The 14,029-nt window shown below is 40.7% G+C and overlaps 1 protein-coding gene across 1 annotated transcript; it reads left to right on the top strand.

The window, feature by feature from the left end:
- The first annotated feature begins 9,863 nt into the window (after window positions 1–9,863).
- Window positions 9,864–13,667, top strand: ptger2b (prostaglandin E receptor 2b (subtype EP2)). The gene is made up of 2 exons (XM_084091776.1): window positions 9,864–11,491; window positions 12,896–13,667. The coding sequence occupies exons 1-2, from the start codon at window positions 10,694–10,696 to the stop codon at window positions 13,178–13,180; spliced, it is 1,083 nt and encodes a 360-aa protein (XP_083947902.1). The 5' UTR covers window positions 9,864–10,693; the 3' UTR covers window positions 13,181–13,667.
- The last annotated feature ends 362 nt before the right edge of the window (window positions 13,668–14,029 follow it).

The following is a 14,029-nucleotide window of genomic DNA, read 5'->3' as shown; positions in this document are numbered from 1 at the left end:
TATTGGCTTACAATAAGAGTTGGACAAAAAAAAACCCAAAAAACAACAACAACAAAGGAAGGCAATGGAAACTGAAACTGTTTGGTAACTGACATTCTTCAAAATATCTTCTTCAACAGAGGAAATAAATAGGTTTGGAAAGACATGAGGGTGAGTAAATGATGACTTTTTTTTTTTTTTGGTGAACTACCCTTTAAATGTACAAAGCTTTAAAACAATTACAGTTTCATTTAAATAATACAATAATGACACAGTTCCGGAAGTTCACTATAAAATGTCCTTTATTTACATAAATGAATAAATATAAATGTAATTGTTCTACCAATGTTCTGGATTTTCTGCAGGTGGAATCTGCATGTCTTGACTGTGGTATTTAAGGTGCAAACAACAGGTGGTTGTCAAGGCTCTTGGCTGTCTGAGTGGGTGAGATGGTTGAGTTTGTCTATTGAAATGACATGGTCTTGCCAATGGGTGGAACAGGATGCACAGCTGCTTTGTTTTCAGTCATTTTTGCTTCATTCATCTGGATAGTTTGTCAGAGGGTAGAAGTAGAGATTAAAACCAAGTATCATCTGCATGAGAATGATAAAGAAAGCCATTAGATTTGATAAATTTGCTTGTGATTCAATGTAAAGAGAGATTAAAAATGGTCCTAGTACTGATCAAGGTTATTATAGTTTTGCTTTTTTAAATTAGTTTTTATTTTAATATCGTTTTCAATTTTGCTTTAAATTTAAGTTTAGTTTTAGTTAGTTTCATTAATGGTTTTGTTAGTTTTAGTTTAGTTTTTATTTTGCAAACACATTTCTATTTAGTTTTTATTTTATTTAGTTTCAGTTTTAGTTTTAGTAATTATAGTTTAGCAGAGCAAACAGAACACTTCCAGGGTAGACCAAAGCGAGACGCACAATTTCAGCAAAGTTTAATTTTTGCCGAGATTACAGTTAACTCTTGTGCAGACATCTTAATAATAAAAATAAAAATAATGGTTTGAGATTGAACAAAGCACCAAATAAATGGAACTTAAAAGTATACAAGAAAAAAAAAAAACGATGAAAAATACAGAGAAACTACTTCATATTAAAGATGAAATCTTGTCAAACATAGTTTTCTTTTTTTCAGAGTGACACTGGTACATACAACAAAAAAACAGCTATCAGCTAAATTAATCTGACAACCTGCTGTGAAGCCAGTGTGATTAAATAATGAAGTATCTATGCAGTGTGTGAGTGTGTGTGAGTGTGTACATGTTTTTCTATCGTGGTGGGGACTTAAACCTGAATGCACACACACTCATGGGGACTTGTGTCACTGTGGGCCTAAATTAAATCACACAGAATGAGTTTTTTTTTTTTTAAATGTGTGTGATGGGTCGGTTTAGGGGTCGGTTAGTGTGTGTGTGTGTGTGTGTGTGTGTGTGATGGGTCGGTTTAGGGGTCTGGTTAGTGTGTGTGTGTGTGTGTGTGTGTGTGTGTGATGGGTCGGTTTAGGGGTCTGGTTAGTGTGTGTGTGTGATGGGTATGTTAGGGGTCGGGTTAGTGTGTGTGTGTGTGTGTGTGTGATGGGTCGGTTTAGGGGTCGGGTTAGTGTGTGTGTGTGTGATGGGTCGGTTTAGGGGTCGGGTTAGTGTGTGTGTGTGTGTGTGATGGGTCGGTTTAGGGGTCTGGTTAGTGTGTGTGTGTGTGTGTGATGGGTCGGTTTAGGGGTCTGGTTAGTGTGTGTGTGTGTGTGTGTGTGTGTGATGGGTCGGTTTAGGGGTCGGGTTAGTGTGTGTGTGTGTGTGTGTGTGTGTGATGGGTATGTTAGGGGTCGGGTTAGTGTTTGTGTGTGTGTGTGTGTGATGGGTCGGTTTAGGGGTCGGGTTAGTGTGTGTGTGTGTGTGTGTGTGATGGGTATGTTAGTATGTGTGTGTGATGGGTATGTTAGGGGTCGGGTTAGTGTGTGTGTGTGTGATGGGTCGGTTTAGGGGTCGGGTTAGTTAGTGTGTGTGTGTGTGTGTGTGTGTGTGTGATGGGTCGGTTTAGGGGTCAGGTTAGTGTGTGTGTGTGATGGGTCGGTTTAGGGGTCGGGTTAGTGTGTGTGTGTGTGTGATGGGTATGTTAGTATGTGTGTGTGATGGGTATGTTAGGGGTCGGGTTAATGTGTGTGTGTGTGTGTGTGATGGGTCGGTTTAGGGGTCGGGTTAGTTAGTGTGTGTGTGTGTGTGTGTGTGTGTGTGTGTGTGTGATGGGTCGGTTTAGGGGTCAGGTTAGTGTGTGTGTGTGTGTGATGGGTCGGTTTAGGGGTCGGGTTAGTGTGTGTGTGTGTGATGGGTATGTTAGGGGTCGGGTTAGTGTTTGTGTGTGTGTGTGTGTGTGATGGGTCGGTTTAGGGGTCAGGTTAGTGTGTGTGTGTGTGTGTGTGTGTGTGTGATGGGTCGTTTTAGAGGTCAGGTTAGTGTGTGTGTGCGTGTGTGTGTGTGTGTGATGGGTATGTTTAGGGGTCGGTTTAGTGTAAGGAGACAGAATATACAGTTTGTACAATATAAAAACCATTACGTCTATGGAAAGTCCCAACAAAGAGAGAGAGAGAGAGAGAGAGAATGAGTGTGTGTGTGTGTGTAGTGTGTAGTGTCCCGGGACATGTCTCCACATGGATAACAATATTATTATCAGAAAATCTTTTGTAAAAACAAAAATAACAACAGCACCTTTCAGCCTGTCAAGTTTCATGAAAGCATGACATCACCACATTAAAGGTATGTTTGTGCTTGACGGACTTGTTTTGCTGTTGCACCCTCGTCTTGCACGCAAATGAAAGGACATTCTAAAAACGCTTCGCTCAAGTTAAAAGAAGATCAACTTGCGTCTCATTACCTTGAGTTATTATTTCCCATTCCACTGCCACGGACGCATCCTTTATGAACAGCCGCTTAGCGATGTGTTCGCTGGTCCTTCATTGAGCGCGTCACAGGACAGCGGTTAATCGCCTCAGCAACTTCACGCGTGTGAAGCGCCATTTACAGGCATTTCCCTAAATAGCCACAGGTCAGACTTTCCACCAAAGTAAAGAGCTTATTAAATACGAAAACGATTATTTATTTTTGCTAATTATTATTTTATTTCAGTTAGTTTTTCAGTAACTGTTGTTAGTTTCGTTTCGTTTTAGTTTTTCATTTATTATGAATTTCTAATTTTATTTCAGTTTACGAAAATGTTTTTTGACCAATAGTTTTAGTCTTAGTTTCAGTTTTCGTTTACGAAAATAACCTTGGTACTGATCCCTGTGGAACTTCAGTTTCCATGTCAATATACCATGAGTGCTCTATGAGCACACTTTGCTCCATTAATGATGTCATAATGAAAGTTATATAGTGGTTGCCATTTCTAAAAAAAAAAAAAAAGAATATAAATAAATAAATAAATAAATTATTTGTATTTGTAAATTATTTATTATCTGTTATTATTATTTCCCAAACCATTCATCCAGTTCTCGAAGCAAAGACACGTTTCTCAAAACGTTTAACACATTTTACCTGTTTTCATGCACGTTCCAGTTTTCTCAATGTTTTCTGCAAAACTCTACACAAAAATGCCCTCACTTTGCACTTTGTTCTCATTCAGAGAACACAAACGCATAATATAATTACCTCAAGTGTCACACTGTGAACTCAAATAGCACACATTTATCCATGTGTAAACATTACAGTTTTTTTAAACTTGCTTACACACTAAAAATGGTACTTGAGGCCGACTCAATGAAACCATTCACTCATACAGGTATACCTGATCTTCAGACCAAGTCTGCAAAACTGCAAGCACATTATATGTGTTTTGTTGGAGTGTTTTAGTTATTCAACAAAAAGTTCAATTTCACACCAGACCTTGAAACGATAACCTCTTTACTCTTTTGTGTCACTCACACTCACAACGCATGTGCACACGGAACCCCTGTAACCTTGGTTACCCTGGAAACCTTGAATTAGAATACAGCATTCCCCTAACCTGACTACGTCAGACTTCGTACTTCCGCTCAATTTCAGTTCGCTTCTGTACTCAGTCTGAGATAGTGACCTATCTCCCAGTTTTCCTCCGGCCTCAAAACAGCCGGCCAATCAACGAACAGAGGGTGGGCTGAGAGCAGTGACGTAGACGCTGATTGTACTGTGGATGCGTAGATTTACTTCATATAATCTGCAAAAGTCGTTCACAGCCATGTTCACTCCGGTATTTCACTCGATGGTTTTGTTTTCGCATCATACATGTGTTTACAGTGGAATTTCGATGTGGCTGAGCCGGCACATAACACACGTCATAACCAAACGTTATGTGATTGGCTTACGGGTAACCAATGATTTTAAACTTCAGACAAGCACATTATCTTAATCTCCTTGACCTTGTTCCTCTTGTCGAAGCTGTCCTTCATTCGCCTCTGGTTTGAAATTACAGCTGCTTTGGCTGCTAACCACGTGCCATTCTCTGCTGCTGACAAGTCTCGTGCTCTGAGTCTGTCCAATGGCAAATCCATCTCCCGGCTGAGCATGAGCAGAGCAGGAGAGGCCTGGGTGGTGTTATGCTGGCTAGCTCTGTAATGCATCAAAGTTAGGTTGAGTGTTGTTTGGAATGTGTACCCCTGGACCAGATGTGCACGAATGCCGTTCTTTAGGCTCTGATTGAACCTTTCGACCCTGCCGTTCGCTTGGGGGTGGTAGAGTGCAGCCCGGATATGCTTAATTCCCTTATTGCAAAGGAAAGTGGAGAAGTCTGCAGGTCCATTGTCATTAGTGATGGTACGGGGCATGCCCCAACGAGCAAACAGGCTGTCCATTATCTGTGTGATGGTATGTGATGTGACTGTTCCGGCTGGTCTTACCTCAGGCCATTTAGAATGGAGATCGTACACGACCAACAGAAAGCGTTGATGATGAGGAACTCTATGGTCATGAATTTCCCCAAAAATGTCCAGTTGAAGGTGCTCCCATGGGCCATGGAACAGGTTGAAGAGGGGTTGGAGCTGGTAGTCCAATCTTCTCACTGAGGAGACAAGGTTCACAGTCCATGACCAGCCCTTCAATGTCGTGGTCAATGCCTAGCCACCAGACCAGATCCCGGCATCTTTGCTTGAGCTTAATGATGCCCAAGTGGCCCTCATGCGCCATTGATAGGACATGTGCACGCAGACTGCCCGGCACCACTGTACAGAGGCCCTTGGAGACAAACATCACCCCAGCAGGACAGTTCATTTTGCACTTTAGCAAAAGGTGTTAACTCCTCAGGCATCCGTGCTGGCCACCCCAAGCTTATATATGTGTGGAGTGTTGTCAGTGTGGGGTCACACTTTGACTCCCTCTGCATCTCCTCCAGAGAGACAGACGCTTTCAGAGGTGCATGGCCATGCAATCTGGATGAGTTCTGGCTCCATGTCATCACTCCCTGGCGAGGCTGTCGGTGTGGGCGCAATGGATCGAGATAGAAGATCAGCGACCACGTTGTCCCTCCCTGGTGTGAATTTAAGTTGGTAATCATACTGCCTTAGGCGCTCACCCCATCTTTGCAGATGTAAGGGTTTATGACCTGAGCTGGAGGCTGACAAGAGCGTGGTCAGAGCCCGATGGACTCGACGATGGAGGATGAAACGACGACCATAGAGGAAAAGGGGCCATCTTTCAGTTGCCCAGATACACGCGAGGGCCTCGCGTTCACAGACAGAGTAGCGCTGTTCCGTGGGGGTCAGAGCTCTGGAGGCGAATGCGACAGCGCTGTGACAGCACTGCTCCCAGGGCCTGTGTAGATGCATCACAGGTGACGATAGTCTGACTGTCAGGGTAAGGGTCGAAGTGGGCCAGGACAGGTGGTGCTGTAAGCTGGGACTTCAGTGTCCGGACGGCCTCAGAGCATGCCGCAGTCCAGTTCCATGTCTTCTCTTTTTTTAGTAACTGGCAAAGTGGTGCTGTGGTTCGGGAGTACTGAGGCAGGAAACTAAGGTAGTAGGTCGTCATGCCCAGAAACGAGGCTACCTGGGAGGCAGAAGAGGGCTCTGGAATTTTTTGAATCGCTTCGATATTTGACTGAAGAGGGACGATGCCCCTAGATGTGAGACAGAACCCTACAAAATCTATCGCTGAGGTTGCAAACGTGCATTTCTCTCCATTCAACGTAAGGTTATGTGCCATGAGAGCACTGACCACCCTACTGAGATGGTTGTTATGGGTCTGGACATCCGATGCATGAACAACTATGTCATCCAGGAAGACCACAACTCCAGGAATACCAACAAAGATGGTGGCCATCACCTTTTGAAAGCAGCTGGGGGTGAAGCTTAAGTCGAACAGCATACGAGTGTAACGAAATACCCCAGCATGTGTGACAAAAAATGTGAGGTCTCAAAAGCTGTGAGCTGGTAGGGTGTGAGGAAATAACAGGAGGATGCAAGATGCAAGTAAAACTCAGTTTATTTAGATGTGGTCAGATGTAAAGACACAGGTCGGGGAAAAACACTCAGGTGGCAAACGAAGCAGGGACGAGATGGCGATCCGGTGGTGGTGCGGTGGTCAGCGTGCTCGAGTGAAACCCAGGAACCGTGGAACATCCAGACGACACGAAGAAACTGACGAAATCCAGACGAAGAACTTTGCAGACGAGGCACGAGAACAGGACACACACCGAGGAACAACCACAACGATCTGACAACATGAGAGGGAAATTACTGGGCATATAAAGGGAACTGGGATTAATGACAGCTGGTGACACTAATCAACACAACGAGTAACCACACCCACACAATTACACTCACGCAGACACATCAGCATGAGACAGCCGATTCATGAACCGTGACATAGGGTGGAGAGGCACCTGCAGGTAACCCTGGCGCAAATCCAGCTTCACAAAGACTGTCGAACCATATAAGTGAGTGGTTAGCTCCTCAGGTGTGGGTAATGGGTACTTGTCAGGGATAACAGCCTTATTTACAGAGCGCAGGTCAACACAGACTCGTATTCCACCAGATTTTTTTGTTTGTTGCAATGACCAGGTCAGAAATCCAGGGGGCCTTATTGACTGGCTCAATCACTCCCATGTCCAACATTATTTGAAGCTCAGCAGTGACTTCCTCCCGCAGAGCTAGAGGCATCCTGTGCAGGGGCTGTATGACCGGCGATAACCCAGGGTCCATCAGAGGCTTGTGGGTGAAAGCTGTAAGGCAGCCCAGTCCGTCAAACAGCACTGGCCATCTCTGTTGCCAGGTGGAGGTGACATGGTGGATATCAGAGCCCTTATCGTCTCGCAGTGTGAACATGTGCTAACTAACCCCCCAACCCCCACCACCAAATCATTCTTGTTGGTTATTGGCTGGAACATTGTTTATGATGTTTCGTGGTGCAGGTTGGGCCAATTTGTTTTTCAATCATTTGTGGAGCCTGGGCTGTGTACAGAGACCACGTTTTTTTACAGTGTGTTCAGGGGACAGGCAGTTAGTGGATAGTGAGGAGATGTTTGCTTTATGTGACAAAACATGTTTCAGCCTAAAAAACGTGTGACATCGCTTAGAGCACCTTTAAAACTCATCATTACAATCTGTGAAAAAGGTCCAGTTTGCTCATTGTGAACAAGGTCAGACCCAATTAAGTAAAGAAGGTGCTTTTGTGCTCAGTCAAACTGCTTTAAGTAAAGTATCTAGTAAAATATACCATCAGATATTGTTCACTGAATGTCATTATAGGACAGAAGATTGGTGCAAATATCTAGAACTTGTGAATTGACTTGCTAGCTAAAGAGTGACATGCGCTGTCTAGTGAAGCGCGGATCGCAGTTATTTTTGCGGGCGGGGCGGCGGGTCAAGTAAAAAAAAACATTCTGATTAATAGCGGGTGGGTCACGGCGGATGATATAAATCATTAATGATGGTAATATTAAAACAACATGTAGGCCTACATGTGTATGTGATTGTGTTGCTGAAATCTGAGTAGTTAATGAACTGCTGTTTGGCGGGGAACTGCCAAGATACACACAAAACTATGTCAGAATGCCCCGCCTTGGAGAATATTCACGTGAACACAGTCGGTCGTGTCTTAAATCAATGTAAAGCCGTCTGTCCACAAAAGTGCACACAACATCAGCTTAAGTGAATTATTATTTAACCTTTACATTATTTGTTGAACCATGTTAATAAAAACTACACAATGGTAAGAGCTGAACTGTTGCTTCATTTATCCAATTTGGAAAAAGTGCTAATTTGGAATTCCACCATGGAAAAAGAGGGCCGGTCTTGGGCCTGAAACTCCCGGGCTGAAAAGTGGCCCCACTCCGGCCCTGCCTGCACCACATGCAAGTACTTTATTACTATGAACTTTCTCTGTGTGAAATTGTATTGTTTGACTGTGTACTTGTGTTTTTTAATCAGTTATTCTCTGAAAATCTTCCCTCATACTCTCAAATCTAATTCATGTACTCAGAAAAATAATATCACAGGTTTGGTTCACAAATAATGCTATGCATTTTTTATTATATCTTTATCATTTGCATTTGAATATAAGACATTTTAACTCAAGAATTATAACTTCAAGTTTAGTCTTTTTCGACAAAAAAAAAGAGGAAAAAGCTATTATATGGCTTCAGAAGACTTACAACACAACCCATAACACATGAGTTGTGAACTCATTGATTATTTTTAGGATCTTTTCTGGGACATTTTTGGAGCTTAACCATTTTTACATAAATTGTTGCATTGAATTGAACTAGACAAGTGTACATAAGAATGGTTTCATGAATGATTTACACAAATTTTTTCTGCTTGTTTCATGCAGTGATTGGTAAGCGATCGGTGACTGGGGCTGCATTATGCCTGAGATCTGCTTTTGGGTTCCACAGACAGAAAGTCAAACAGGTTTGGAACGTCACAAGGCTGAGGAAATTATTTAAATTTCACAACTATCACTTTAATAACCTTACTAATAGTAAATTTTGTACTTTTCAGGGATCTCGGTAAGCTGAAATGCAAGTTTGAACAAGAATAAAAATCCTCCTGTAGACCTGAAAATCACTGAAGTGCCTGGACCATCCACCAGAAAAGAGGAAAAACAAACAGAAAACGAATCTGCTGTACCTTTTCACTTTTCTAACTCTTTAAGTACCTCACACCAACTTGGTCCCATAGTGACATTTTTACAAACGAAATTGCTGATCGTGTGGATTCTTATTGAAATGACTGGAATCCACCAGTGAACATTCACAGAACAACAGATAATTTTACTGCACCTTAATACTGTTTCCGGGTCGGAGCCTCTACTTCCTCTATCTTGTTTCATGAGAATACTCAAAAACCATTTATGAACACTGTTGATTCAAGTCACACATTTAAGCTTTTCAAAAGCCAGTGTACATTACAGTCTCCAGTCTAACGGCATCCCAGACTTCAACATTTTATGATTCAAAATAGCTGAATATCTAACCATCAGAGATTTCGGTATAGAGATAAAGGTTAGGATCATAATTTTCAGGAATATTACAGCACAATGAGTGCATATTAGCACTGTTTGTTTGTTTTTGGCATCTGATAGAGCTTTTGGACTTGGAAACAATGATGTCAGACTTACCATCGGACTGAAACACAAATGTTTTAAAGTTAAGTGAAAATGGGCATTTTTAATTAGTCAAAATTATTATTTTTTACATTGATTTATTTCGTGGAACATATGTGTTTCCATGCATTTTGTTGAAATGTCATTTCTTGTATAGCCTATTGTATATGGTTGATTATGTTGCTTATGTATTATACTATTTTTTTGTGTATTCATTGATATTAATCTATAGTTAGCTTTTTTTCCCATGTGCATGGAAGTGTATGTATAAAAATGAATATAAAATATGTAATAAACAATTCTTATTTTGTATTTGGTTCAATTTGTTTATTATAATAGAAGTCAAATGTAACCATAGTTACAACATGAAACTAAATATTTAAAAAAATGAAATTTGGTTCCTGGAGGCACCCAGAGTGGTTCCACACAGTGCCTTATATAAGAGTTCCTCAGGAAACCTGTGTGGTTCTTCAGAGAACCGCCCCTTTTTAAAGGGTGCCTAGAGGATCTACAGACGGTTCCGACGGTGTGGCAAAGTGAAGAACCCCAAAAGGTTCCTCCAGGCACCTTTTATTTTTACAGTGTAGGGTGACCAGATGAGATTGGCTGAAATTTGGGACGGGGTGGGGGGTTTGGGGTAGGCCTGCTATGATATTAGACTATAGCCTATAAAAGATAATGAATTTCAAACCTGAACCAAACTATTTGATGTCATTTTCATTTAACTTACTGAATTATAATTATCTATAGAATGAACTTACACTTACACTTATGAAAACATTAAGCTTACTGCACTTCAGGAGGCTATAGCATAAAAAAATAATAAAAAAAAATAAAAAAATACAAATCATGTTTTAAATCATTTAATCGCATTTAAAATCTACCTGACTAATACTACGTTAGCTGTAGTGAGTCATGAGCTGTTGACAGAGCATGCTCTGCTGAAACTCCTCCTCACTCTCTGCTTACGCTCGTTGCTCCTCTCGTTTGAAAGTTATGGGCTGTGCCGTGCGTAAAACTTCGGCTCCGCTATAAGTATGGAGCCTAATTCTTCTCTGCTATGATACATCCTTTTACTAAAATACACTTCAACCAGCACACAATTACGCCAGGGTGGATATTACAGAAAAAGACGTCTTTATGGCACCATACTCGAAAAACGTCATTTGCCAGGAGCGCCTAGATGTCTCTGAAAAGAGAGATCCCACAACATCTGCGATCATGTTTTCCGCCGGTGTCCTTGGGAACGTGGTCGCAATAATTCTCTTGGAAATACGGCGGAGGAAACAAGCCGCATCTTTGTTCCAAGTCCTCGTCACATCTTTGGTCATCACAGATTTGCTGGGAACTTTCTCCGTCAGTCCTCTGGTTTTAACTGCGTACTTGAGGAATCAGTCTTTGCTCGGGATGAGTGAAAACCGCTTCGTTTGTGGGCACTTTGCATATGCGATGACATTTTTCAGTATGGTCACTCTCGCTATTCTTCTCTCCATGGCTGCGGAGCGCTGGCTCGCCTTAGGACATCCTTACTTTTACGAGAAGCGCTTGAGTAAACGCTGCGGGTACATCACCATAGCTCTCATTTACTTACTTTGCGCTCTTTTCTGTGTCACACCTTTCTTCGGTTTTGGGGAGTATATTCAGTACTGTCCGGGTACGTGGTGCTTCATTGACATGAACCCACCAGTGACCAAGCATAAAGTGTTCAATATCATCTACGCGACTTGCTTGCTCGTGATGATTGTGTGTACGGTTTTGTGCAACGTGTCCGTCATCTATCATCTTTCACTCATGTACCGAAGACGCAAGGCTCACCAGAGCTCTATCAAACGGCAGAAAGGTCACAAGAGGCATCGGTCCATCGCGAAGGAGGTAGAACATCTGGTGCTACTCGGGTTCATGACCATAGCATTCGTCATTTGCTCTCTTCCTCTTGTGGTAAGGCAGTTACAGACTTGTCAAACACTCAAGTTTCGCCTACACTCTCTTTTTTTATTTTTTTTTATGAGAATGGTGTTCAATGTCCAAATTGCAGGCTGTGTCCTACTTTTATGTTAATAGTATATACAATATGTTTACATTTTTCAATTATATTTATTAAGTTATCCAATGATGACTAGTATATTTTTTCCAATTACAAGTAGGCTACTGTATTTTCTCCAATATTCACTCTCATATGAAACATGTACTTATTCATTACATAGGCTATAAAACTTTATTTGCTTCTAGTCACTTTCGCTATAGTATGGTGGAAGCTTGTTTTCACCACAAAAATAAGGTAGGCTAATTGCGTTTTTTTATCTCACAATTGTGACTTTTTTATATCTCGCATTTTTTTTCCCTCAGAGTTCTGAGAAATAAAGTGGCAATTCTGAGAATTAAAGTCAGATTTGTCAGATATAAAATTGAAATTGGACTTTTTTCTCTCAATTGTGAGTTATAAAGTTATAAATAAGTCTCACAATTCTGACATCATAACTTGCAATATAGCCTATTGCTATAGCTTATCTAGCTTTTCCAGCTAATATATTAACTATATTATATTATTAGCTAATATATTAACTATATATTAGCTTATCTAGCTAATTCAATAGTTATTAGTCTATTCCAGTTTTCATATTAATAAAACTAGTGGGTATTGTAATTGTTACCAGTACCATTTTAACTAATATAGCCTTCTAACAATAGTCATTTAGAATAGTCATTACTAGACAAATAGCATGTAAAATAGTTGATGTCTCAACCATACCAATAGAATTCATTGGCAGATGTGTGCAATATGTTAACACAAATAGTTAGTTGTCTCTATTGAGTTAGTGACTAGTTGCAAAGACTATAATTAGCAGTATGAAGTTAATAAATACTAGTACTAGTGACTCAGTGAATACACACTAGTCACTATAGGAATATGAACTAGTATCTAATGAAAAGGTACTAGTGAATAAATAGTTTTTAAGAAACTAAAAAAGAAACTTGTAATTTGGAGTACTTAGTAGTAACTTAAAAGTAGGTAGCCTACTACTACATAAAATTTGAACTAGTTATAGTTTAAAGGAATAAATATTTGAACTGCTTGCCATATAAAGTGGCCCTATGTATTTAACTAAATATTGAAACGAGCTGTATTTGTTATCAAGACAGACGTGTCAGAATAATGTTTGTTATGTTTACCCATATGAAGTAATATAAACATTGTTCAAAATGTGTTCACCAAATTATTACATAGTAACATGAACATTGTAATGGAAAAGTGTGAGAATGTTTTTATGCTGATTCTTTTGCTGTTTTGTTTTACTGTTTATGCACAGCATATAGTTTCACATTATGTTCTTGTTTTCATAGATTATACTGTACTTCCCCAAACCAGAAGGTCAAGACAGGTATCTCATACCCCTTCTTTTAGTATCGGTCAACCCCATCATAGACCCCTGGGTCTTCATCATCCTCAGTCCCCCAGTGCCTCGCCTGCTCTGGGACAAGATGTGCAAGACCATAAAGTCCAAACCCACACAGGAGAAGGTCCACAGCATTCATCCAGTCCTGTATCAGAAAAGCCCTCCTGGAGATTCAGAAGGAGGCATTTCGCTGAAAGTTTACACGGGAGTTCCAGGAACTGCTGGCTCCTGATCTCTAAAACCTCTCTGTGTCCATGGGAATGACTATAGAGTGATTACTCACCCATGTTATGAAAATAACGGATGCAGACGTTTGGGGTTACTGGACACCTGAACAGCTGGATCTGAGACCTGAGGGTGAAAGAGCTGGGTGGTGTTGCACCTGTGATGTCATGGGGAATATAAAAGATTATAGTTTTTTTTAGCAAATTAAATGTATTTATTGTCTTTATTTATGGAGAGAAAAACATTTGTATTGACTTAAATGGAAAGTCATGCTTCCTGTTTCAACTGCATGCATGGGGAATGCGGTTCTCTTTCTTTGTTTGACTTCATGCTTCATCAGTTTTGTTTTCTACATTCCATTGCAAATACATGCAGGACTGAATCATGCACAGCAAGTCATTGCATTGTGAAAAAGTCCTGTGACTGATGACAGTCATTTGGAGGGGAGTTGAACCACTCTAAACTGAAGAAATAAAAGTTGATGCATCAAGGAACTGTTTTGGATCAGTCATGTTCAGAGGTATTCACTTATTTGTTTGAATCTCCTGGAACTCAAATGCTAATCTGTGTTAAATCGATAGTGTACCCCAAATGATAATTCTGTCATGATTTACTCACCCTCATGTTGTTCCAAAACGTCTATGTAACATAAGAAGATATTTTGAGAAATGTCTGTTTTTTTTGTTCATACAATGGAAGCCAATGTGCCTCAATGTTGTTCAACGTTCTTCAAATATTTTCTTTTGTATTCTGCAGAAGACAGGTTTGTAATGACGAGGTTGAGTAAATGATGACAGAATTTTCATTTTTAGATGGACCATCCCTTCAAGAGCGTCCTAGCGATCATCTTAAAGTG

Source organism: Abramis brama (assembly GCF_963993115.1).
Source record: "Abramis brama genome assembly, chromosome: 18".
NCBI classification, from domain to species: domain Eukaryota; kingdom Metazoa; phylum Chordata; class Actinopteri; order Cypriniformes; family Leuciscidae; genus Abramis; species Abramis brama.
The sequence above is the reverse complement of the archived record's forward strand: the minus strand, read 5'-3'. Positions and strand labels throughout refer to the sequence as shown.